The 9,955-nt window shown below is 66.0% G+C and overlaps 1 protein-coding gene across 1 annotated transcript; it reads left to right on the forward strand.

The window, feature by feature from the left end:
• Window positions 1-2,686: 2,686 nt before the first annotated feature.
• Window positions 2,687-9,955, forward strand: DQX1 (DEAQ-box RNA dependent ATPase 1). The gene is made up of 11 exons (XM_074147678.1): window positions 2,687-2,984; window positions 5,514-5,707; window positions 5,994-6,369; window positions 6,695-6,934; window positions 7,241-7,340; window positions 7,511-7,669; window positions 7,887-8,078; window positions 8,208-8,333; window positions 8,677-8,867; window positions 8,955-9,145; window positions 9,350-9,955. The coding sequence occupies exons 1-11, from the start codon at window positions 2,703-2,705 to the stop codon at window positions 9,528-9,530; spliced, it is 2,232 nt and encodes a 743-aa protein (XP_074003779.1). The 5' UTR covers window positions 2,687-2,702; the 3' UTR covers window positions 9,531-9,955.

Below are 9,955 nucleotides of genomic sequence, written 5' to 3' on the forward strand. Positions count from 1 at the left end.
GGCCAGCTGTGCCGTAGGGGACCAGAGCCCTGTGCGGGGCGGCTGATGGTTCCTCCTGCCGCGCTCCCCAGGTCACGTGTATCTCACCGGCTTGTGCAAACCTCTGCTTCCTCAACGCGCAGCCGGGTGCTGTAGAGACCCACCCGACTGCCCTGCACCCCCTCACATGAGGGTAGAGACAGAGGTGGTGGGGACGGAGCTCCTGGGACCCCACCACCCCACCCTCCTAGGGGCCCAGGCTCAAGTGGATCACTGGCCCTGCCTGTGGGGTGCAATGGGGCTGCTGGCCCTGGGTGATGCTGCAGCACTGTGAGCCACTCCCGCTGAGCACCGCTGTCAGAGCCCAGCAGCCAGCAGGACACAGGGCTGGAGCACAGAGCAAGGACAGCCCTGGCCACCCCACAACACGGGAAGCTGCAGGGAGCCATGAATTTGGACCAGATGCACTGCTCCAGACCAGCACCACTGGGATGAGGCCTCTGCCCCTCCAGCTGGTGCTGGCCCGTCCTTGTCCCTCAGTGCATGAGGCTCAGTGGACCCACACCCAGCCCTCTGGCCCCTGCAGCACAAGAATGGTGACAGAAGCAACAGTTCAGCATCAACCACTTCCTTCCTCCCGCCTGCTGCAAACCCCGGCTGTCCGGCACCCACAGGTCCACTGCTCGTCCTCTGACTCTGCTCAGCCTCCAGCCTGCACTGGCCAGGCCCTCTCCTCCTGCATGGCCATGCTGCTGTGGGGCCCCTCATCCCCCTACTCGTGGCCAGCCCAGGCGGAGCTCCTGCTTTCACAGCTTGAACCACGTCTCCATTGGCCCCTTTGAGGCAACGTCAGGCTCCTTCCTTGTGTCACCCACACTCCCTTTCCAGGCCCTCATCTCCCCCAGCCAGCCTGACCCTGCACTGGCGTCACCCTCAGGTGCAGCTCCCACGTCACATGGGTCATCCCAGGCTCCAGAGCAGACACCCCTGGCCCAAAGCCTGCTCCAAGTAGCCCTCACAGACCCTCCAGAACTGAGAAAAAGATGATGGAGGCAGACGGGGAGCCCCACAGGAAAGGGGGTTTGAGCAGGTTTGGGCGAGCTGCCAGAGCTGGTTGGGGGGAGCTGGGCGTACAGGGGGACCCAGGGGCAAGGAGGTGGCCAGGAATGTTTAAGGGCCCCCGAGCACAAAGGCTGTGGTAGCAGCCTCTGCCCAGAGAGCTGGAGGAGATAACCTGGAGATCAGCCCTCTGCCAGCATCTTCCCCTCTGCCTGGGCGGCTGCTCCTGGGCAGTGACACAGCAGGATCCCTGGCTGGGGTGGCAACGCCTGGTGCCAACACAGCGCATTGGGACAGCACGCCGGGCCGTGCCAAAGCTGAAGCCGGCAGCAGGGACCTCCATGGCAGGAGAGCCTCTGCCCAGGGCCAGGGCAGGGGCCGGCGGGTCCTTCTCGGAGCTGCGGGGCAGAGCGGTAACTGCAGGCGGCTTCGGAGTTTCGCTTTCTGCCGGCAGCCGGGGCTCCCGGACGCCGCCGGCGCCAAGTCCCGGGGCCAGCCCGGACTGCACAGCCCACGGCCGGGCTCTGCCCCCCTGCCCGGTCCACGCGGCCTCGGCGGGAGCTCCGCGCTCGGGGGACGCGCGGGCCGGGCCGAGCTGCCATGGCCCGTCTGCCGGTCCGGCAGCTCCACCTGCCGGTCCCGACCGGCCATAGACCGGGAGCCACCCCGGGCTGAAGGCGCCCGGTTCGGGTGCAGGGTCCCGCGGACGCCCGGACCAGTACGGGATGCCGGTGGGCTCGGGAGCGCGCACCCGGGCGGGCCGGACACCGAGAGGCTCATCGCTCCACCGGCGGCGGTCCCGGGACCCAGCCCGGCCCGGCCGGTCGCCACGCAGGCAGGGCCGCGCCTAGCAACGGGCCGCGCGCCGGCGGGCGAGGAACGCCCCCGCGGCGCTGATTGGCGGCCGCGGGCGGGGCCACGTGACGGCGCCGCGGTCACCTGACGGTCTCCCGGAGCAGGCCCCGAGGTGGTGGTGGTGCCGGCGGCGCGCGCAGGTGAGCGGCGGCCGGGACGGGCCGGAACTGGAACCGGAACCGCAACCGGAACCGCAACCGGAGCCGCGGCTCGGGGGGAGCCGAGTCGGGAGACCTGTCCCCATCCCGTCCGGTCTGATCCGGTCCGGTTCGGTCCCGTCCCGTCCGAGTGCTCAGGTGCCCCGTCCGGTCCAGTCCGTCTGTCCGGTACCTGTGCCCCTCCGGCCCGTCCCGTTCCATTCGGGTCCGTCTGCTGGGATCGGCCCCGTATTGTCCGCCCACTTCCAAGGTGTCTGCTCTGTCCCACACCCACTGCACCCCGGCCCGGTCCCCCATGCACAGCCCGGTCCAGTCCCCTGAACCCCGCTCGGTCCTGCCGTGCTCTCCCAGGTCCTCTGCCCGTCCCCCCCGGTCCCCCACACCCCAGCCCTGTCACCTGCCTCTCCCCGCTCCCCACGCCCAGGCTGTGTCAAACCCCTGCCTGTCCCTATCACTCTCTGCCCGCACCCTCCTGCCTGCCACTGTCCCCTGTGCCCCCCAGGTGCCCCCCACCCCAGCAGGACGGTACGGTGGGCCGCATCAAGCTCCCTCCTTCCAGGGGTGTGGGTGAGGGTGGGTCAGTGCCAGGCTCCCCCAGGCCCTGCTCCACCTCCTGCCTGCCCTTGCAGCACCGGCGCCAACGTCCCTGCCATGGCTGGCTGTGGGGCCCCTGGCTCCCCACCCCGGCAGAGCGGCCCTGGCTCCACGCTGGAGGAAGAGGAGGAAGATGACGACCCAGCCCTGGGCTGCAATGGTGACTTGGAGGTGAACCCCTACGATGGGCTGCCCTTCTCCTCCCGCTACTATGAGCTCCTGCGGCAGCGCCGGGAGCTGCCTGTCTGGACCACCAAGTACAGCTTCATGGAGCACCTGGAAGGCAACAGTGGCATCATCCTGGTGTCCGGCCCCCCTGGCACTGGCAAGAGCACCCAGGTGAGTGGGGGAGTTGTGTCAGGGTGGCCAGCCCTGCTGGGGGCTGAGTGTGGCTGGACAGGACCACATTGCTGCCTGGAGCCCGGCATGGGGCTGCGGTACCAGTCACTCTGCCAGTGGTCTCTCTCTGCACGCCATCCCACTTGCTCAAAACACCTGTGGCACTGCTGTTGGCAGCAGCTGGGTCCTGCCCTGAGGCCGAGCGAGCCACAGCTCCCATGGCACAGGAGCCACCAGGGTCTCACCCCAGCAGTGCTGGCTGGCAGTCCCTGGGCCATGGAGGAGTGGGGAGGTGGGAGCCTGGGTGGCTGCAGGGCTGTGGGCAGAAGGCATGGGGATGAGACTGCAGCAGCTCCCTGAACCCACAGCAGCATCTGAGCTTGGGGGGAGGACAGAGCAGGTCATGGGCCCCTCAGGGCTTTGGCTCTGCTGCCGTACCTGGGAGCATGCCGCTGCGGTGAGCCTGGTGTGGGGCAGGGCTAGTGCAAAGCCAGGTGGTCGCACGTGGGGATGTGCCAGGGCAGGCGCTGGGGCCCTGGGCAAAGCCGCAGCACGAGCCGGGAAGTGCTTCCATGGCTGCCCTGGGAGCGGCTGCTGCAGCAGTGCAGGGTGCCAGGCAGGCACAGGAGGCAACGCAGGGAGGGGGAAACAGCCCCTCCCTGGAGCTGAGCCCAGGTGCATGGGGCGGCAGTGGGTGTGGGCAGTGAGGCTGGACGGTGGTGGGTCCAGGGTGCCAGGATCCAGCCTGCCTGTCCCAGGGAGCTGGTCCCATCTGACAGCCCCTGGCGCAACAGCCAGAGACGTCGTCACACAGACTTTGACCAGGGGAGGGATCACCTGGAAGCTGCGGGGGCAGCCATGGCCTCTACGGGGCTGGAGCAGGCTGGGTCGCTGCGTGGCAGCTGCTGGCCTCTGGGGCTATCAGGGTGTTGGCAGTGGGCTCGGGGCCCAAACCACCTCCCTTGGGTGTGACCCTGCTGCAGTGCGGGCCTGGGTTCAGCCTGCGGCACTGACCAACCCGCAGAGTGATGGATTTGGGTAATAAAGCCTTTGTGCGGGCCCTGGCCTGGTCTGGCCCCAGGGTCGGGCTGCTTTTGGGTGCAGGCACCCTGCCTACAATCCCTGCGGGGTCCTGCGACCACCATCCCCTGAGCAGACCCAGGGGACATGACTTGACCTGTGTGAAGCATCTGATCCTGCATGTTGGTGCACCAGCACCCCTCAAACACACAGTGCTGCCACCCAAAGTGGGAAGAGCCAATGTGCAAGCTGGGTCCCTTCACTGTTGTCATGGCCGAGGGTTGGCTGCATCCTGTGGCACTGCCCTTGATGGTCTTTGCAGGCAGGAAGGTGGTGGAAGGGAAGGTGCAGAGCCATGCACAGAGACAGAGCCAAGCTAATCCATGGGACAGTTGTGGGGCTGGGTGGAGAAGCAGAGCAGGCTGCACGCCCGCCCGTGGTCACTGCCGGGCACGTGATTGACCCGTCTGCTCCAACCTGGCTGCAAGCTGGGCTCTCTGGAGGCAGCCCCGGGGCAGGACTCTATCTGTCTGTGACTTGGGGTGCTGGGCAGACACAGGGGCGCAGTCACCTGCTCTTGGGGGTACGTGGGGTGGGAGGAATGAGCAAGGAGGGCAGGTGTGTTGGGAGCAGCTAAACAGCAGATTTCTGGTCCCCAATGTCCAAGGGACATCCACATGGCCCTGGGACCTTCCCACACCACCTGGCTGGGTGCTTGGGCAGCTCCCTGGCATTTCCTTCCCTGTCTCTCACCGTGGGGCTTCCTGGAGTGGTGTGTGATCCCTCTGGCCCCACGCAAGGATGCTCAAGCCCCTTCCCCAGCCTTGTGGCTGCTGCAAGGTCTGGATCTCATGGACCCAGCCAGTGACCACTACTCTGTGTGGAACCTGACTGGAAGCCTGCCCACCCTTCCCTGGAGAGGAGTAGGGGGGGCAGTTAGAATAGAGCAGGATGGCTCCAGTCAGAAGGGACCAGCAGCCATCATCTAGTCCAACTGCCTCACCGCTCTAAGGCTAACCAAAAGTTAAAGCACGTTATTAAGGGCATTGCCCAAATGCCTCTTAAGCCCTGGCAGGCATTAGCTGGAGGCACCGCTCTGTCTGAGCTGGCAGCTCTGGCAAAGGCAGTGCAGTACATACCCCTCCAGCCCTATTTTTCCTGGGGAGGTGGAGGCAGAGAGGATTGTTGTTCTGTGTCCTTAATGCAAGAGCCAGGGCCGTGGTGTCCTATAATGAGGCAGAAAGCTACAGGGATGGGGTGATGAGGCTCTGGGGCTCAGAATTGATAATACTAAGGAGAGAAGGTCCTGCCTGGGCTGTCAAGTGCTTCTCTACGGCCTCTGGCTTGGGAGGTCTTACAGCTGGAACTCTGGGGGCTGCTGTGGGAACGGTCCCTCTGCCCTTCTTGGGGCACACAGCGGGCGCCGCTCCATGATGAGCAGGGGAACATCCCGGTGCTCCTGGCTTGGGCAATGCTGTCCCTGCCCTGACCAACATTCTGTCCCTGCAGATCCCACAGTGGTGCGCGGAGTATGCCCTTTCCCTGCAGTTCGTCCACGGCCTGGTGGCCTGCACCCAGCCCCACAGCCTGGCTGCCCTCAGCCTCTCCCTGCGCGTGGCGGATGAGATGGACCTCAACCTGGGCCATGAGGTCGGCTACTGTGTCCCCCACGAGGACTGCTGCACCACCGAGACCATCCTCAGGTATGAGGACGGCGGGGGCTCCCCCCAGGCTGCCATGCCGGGAGCGCCTGTTGCACCACACTTTAATCCCGCTGAGCTCCCCGGCAGCAGCATAATCTCTTAATCCAGCCTGGCCTCGTTGCTGGCTGCCCAGGCCCTCCTGAGGCTGTGGTGGGGGCTTCTGCCATTGGGGAGGGGGCAAGGCATGCTCCCTTGGGGCTGTGTGCGGGGATGCCCACGAGGGTGCAGCCCACGGTGCCAAGGGTCTCCATGACTGCCCCACACTGATGGGGGCGGTCCATGGCAGGTACTGCTCAGATGAGATGCTGCTGCGGGAGATGACGTCAGACCCACTGCTGCGGCAGTATGGGGTGGTGGTGCTGGACGAGGCGCAGGAGCGGACGGTGCCCACTGACGTGCTGCTGGGGCTGCTGAAGGACGTGCTGCGCCAGCGCCCTGCACTGAAGGTGGTGGTGGTGACCTCGCCGGCCATGGAGGAACGGCTCCGAGCCTTCTGCGGGGACCCCCCTGTGGTGCGGGTGCCAGGACCCAGTCTCTCTCCCCAGCTGCTCTACAGGGATCCACCGGCCCGTGGCCATGTTGCGGCTGCCTGCCAGGCTGTGCTGGACATCCACCGGCGGCAGGAGCCTGGCCACATCCTGCTCTTCCTGGCCAGCGAGCAGGTGGGCTGTGGATACCCCACGGTTTGGCTCCTGGGGGATTCAACATGCCACGAGGCCAGAACGGGGGGCAGGGGCAAGGTTTGGGGGATCCTTCTCAGCTCTGTGCGGGGAGCCCTGAGGACGATGGGGGCTACTGCTGGGGAGTAAACTGCAGGAGCTGCGCCTCCTCTGTGGAGGGGCTGTGGGCACCATGGGGGGCCTGGGGTCTTTCCCCCCTAGGGCATGGGGAGGCAGCCACAGGTCCCAGCACAGCACCCTGTCCTGGGTATGGAGCCTCTCCGGGCATCGGCGGGCATCACTCATGTCCCCCTCTCCTTCCCTGCAGGAGATCGCTGAGTGCTGTGGGGCCATCCAGACTGAGGCCATGGCGCTGAACCCAGGGCTGGGCCCGCTGCTGGTCCTGCCCCTGCACCCCGGTGTGGGCCGTGCAGCGCAGAAGGTGTATGAGGTGCTGGAGGAGAGCAGCCGAGAAAGGCGGGTGATCGTCACCCACTGGCTTGCTGACTCCTCCTTCTCTCTGGGGACCGTGCGCTTCGTCATTGACTCTGGGCTGGAGCTACGCAACGTGAGTGTGCCAGCCTGCGTCAGGGGTGTCCAGCGGTGGCGAGCGGGGGGCCTGGCTCTGCTCTGGGGCACAGCCAGCAGCATGGGCTGAGGCAAGTCTGGAGAGGGAGTAGCAGGGCTGCATAGCTCTGCATCGTCTGCTCGGCCCAGGTCCTGCTGTGATGGTCCAGGCTAGGGGACTCTGTGTGGGGCACACGGTCTGCCTCAGGGAGGTGGCAGTGGCAGCACTGCACCAGTGGGGCGGAGGGGCCTTGGGAGAAGGTGGGGACTCGTCTGTGGGTGTCCCTTCTCACGGCATCACCTGCAGGTCTACAACCCCCGCATCCGGGCAGAGTCCCAGGTGCTGCGACCCATCAGCAAGAGCCAGGCAGAGTCGCGCATGCAGCGAGCCGCAGGAAGCCCTCAAGGTGAGAGCCCCTGCCCGGGTGTCCCCCAAATGGAGAGGGCTGTTGGTCCCACCCCGCTGGGGCTCCAGGCAGCCCGTGGCCCAGCACGCTTCTCTGCCTGCCTGCACTTGCTGCCCTGTGCCTGGGCTCCATCTCTCCCACCATCATGGCTCATGACCCCTCTCCTGCAGGCACCTGCCTGCGCCTCTACTCAGAGGCCTTCTACGAACATCACCTGCCCCCCAACCCTGCACCCCACGTCAGCGAGACCAGCCTCAGCCGCCTTGTGCTGCTGCTGAAACGCCTGGACATCGCCGACATGGGCCAGTGCGACTTCCTTGACCGGCCAGGTAGTGCCTGCGGGATGCAGAGGGGGCGGGTATGGCATGGGGGGGCTGGAGCAGAGGGGGGCAATAGGGGCAGACATGTGGGAGGAACTGGAGGCTGGCCATGGCCATGGCTGTCACCACAGCCTGAGTTGTCTCTGAAGAGGGTCTGGAGGGTCCCACGGGTGGAGGAGGAGGATGGGCTGCCTGGTCTTGGCAGCTGGCTGATGTCCTACCCCAGCCCCTGAGTCACTGATGCAAGCACTGGAGGACCTGGACTACCTGGCCGCTCTGGATGATGATGGGAACCTGTCAGAGGTGGGGATCATCATGTCGGAGTTCCCTCTGGACCCTCAGCTGGCCAAGGCGCTCATTGCCTCCTGCGAATTCGACTGCGTGGAGGAGATGGTCAGCCTGGCTGCCATGCTCACAGGTACCATGCCAAGGGGCTCAGAGCCCTATCTGCTGCTGGTGCAGGGCACGGTGCAGCCCCCAGAGAGCCAGCACTGGCAGGGCTGGTGCTGGGGGTCACATGGTGACCTTCCCTCTGCACAATCCCCAGCTTCCCCCTGCTTTGTGCCCCCTTCCACACACCTGGAGGAGGCGGTGACCATGCGCCGGCGGGCCCTGCTCCACCCAGACGGAGACCACTTCACCCTCATCAACATCTTCAACGCCTTCCAGCAGCGTGAGTGCCAGGCAGGGGCTCAACTGTCAGTGGGCTGCGCACCCCATGGGTGTCCCACAGCTCCCTCGTGTCCCCCCTGCTCCTTTCAGGAGTGAGCACTGAGCCACATTTGTGACCCCATCCAGGCACCCCAGCCTGGTTGTGAGGGGGTCCCAGCCCAACCTGGGGGCCACGCTCTCTGCACAGTCCCTGTCCCCACTGCATTGAGGGGACGCAGTCTATGGGAGCCACGGCGCCTAGTTTCATGGCCAATGAGCCCTAGCCCAGCCAGGCCACTGGCTTCCATGCGGGGTCTCTACTTGTCCACCCTGTCCCTGTGGTGCTGACCCCGCTCTCCCCACAGACAACGCGGATGAGGGCTGGTGCCGCAAGCACGCGGTGAACGGGGAGGCGCTGCGGCTGGCGAGCATCGTGCGGGCAGAGCTGCTGGAGGTGATGCAGCGCATCGAGCTGCCTGTCTCACCCCCCGCCTTCGGCACCGATGCCAACGTGCTCAACATCCAGAGAGCTCTCATCTCTGGCTACTTCCTCAAGGTTCGCTGGGGGGCCACAGGCAGCTTGGCTGGGGGGATGGGGGGCTCATGCCAGCCAGCCCTGCTCCCCTCCCACTCTGCTCCTCAGGTGGCCCGGGACATTGACGGCTCCGGCAACTATGTGATGCTGACGCACAAGCATGTGGCCCACCTGCCCCCAGCCTGCTGCTACCTGTTGCGGCAGCCCCCCCAGCGCCTGCCCCCCTGGGTCCTCTACCATGAGTTCACCATCTCACAGGACAACTGCCTTCGCGTGGTCTCGGAGATCCAGCCCCAAATGTGAGGACCTCAGGGATGGGGAGGGACAGGTCGTGCCCGGGCTGTGTCTGTATGTGGCTCCATAGCTGTCACTGGCCTGCTGGCCTCCTCTCCTGTGGGCGGGTGGAGCAGGTGGGGGAGTGTCCCCATGCCAGGGAGTGAGGAGGCTGGTCCAGGGATGCCCCTGGGGTCGGCTGCCTCTCCTTGACCCCTTCATTCCCACAGGCTGGTGGAGCTGGCACCCCAGTACTACCTGAGCAACCTGCCACCCAGTGAGAGCCGCGACCTGCTGATGGAGTTACGGGAGAAAGTGGTGGCCGTGGAGGATGTGCCGGCAGTGCCAGAGCCGCTAGGAGAGGCAGCCAGCGAGGAAGATGAGGACAGGGAAGTCTGTGTGCTGCAGTGAGCTGGAGCCACCGGAGTCCCCATGCTGGGGCTGCCTGGGCTTGGCTGTGACCACCAGGGACAGGAGAGCCCTGTGAGGGCCGTGCTGCTGCAGGGACCGACCCGATACCCAGGGAGGCGCAGGTGGAGCCTGCCGCTACCACAGCTCTGCACCACAGTCGTCGTGCCAGCGGCCGCAGGACCAGCCCCCGGCACCTCCCCTGGGGACAGAGCCTGGTTTGGGGGGAGCGCTGGCCCCAGGCCCGAGGGAATCGTGCAGGCCATCCCTGCTGGGCTCCTTCACCCCGTGTGTCTCCTGGGATTGCTGCAGGGCTGGGGCTGCCGGCTCCTGCCTGTCCCGCTCCCCCCACACCTGAGTTGGGGAGCAGTGCCCCGGGGCTGAGGGGCCACTTGTGGGTCTCTCCTGTATAAAGTTTTGTGATCTTT

Source organism: Numenius arquata, chromosome 5 (assembly GCF_964106895.1).
Source record: "Numenius arquata chromosome 5, bNumArq3.hap1.1, whole genome shotgun sequence".
Lineage (NCBI taxonomy): Eukaryota > Metazoa > Chordata > Aves > Charadriiformes > Scolopacidae > Numenius > Numenius arquata.

Excerpts from the sequence above, each read along its gene's own strand:
- DQX1 (XM_074147678.1), top strand. The coding sequence starts at position 2,703 with ATGGCTGGCTGTGGGGCCCCTGGCTCCCCACCCCGGCAGAGCGGCCCT. Across the intron at positions 8,334-8,676 it reads CTTCAACGCCTTCCAGCAGC|ACAACGCGGATGAGGGCTGG; the intron begins GTGAGTGCCAGG and ends CTCTCCCCACAG. Across the intron at positions 8,868-8,954 it reads TCTCTGGCTACTTCCTCAAG|GTGGCCCGGGACATTGACGG; the intron begins GTTCGCTGGGGG and ends TCTGCTCCTCAG.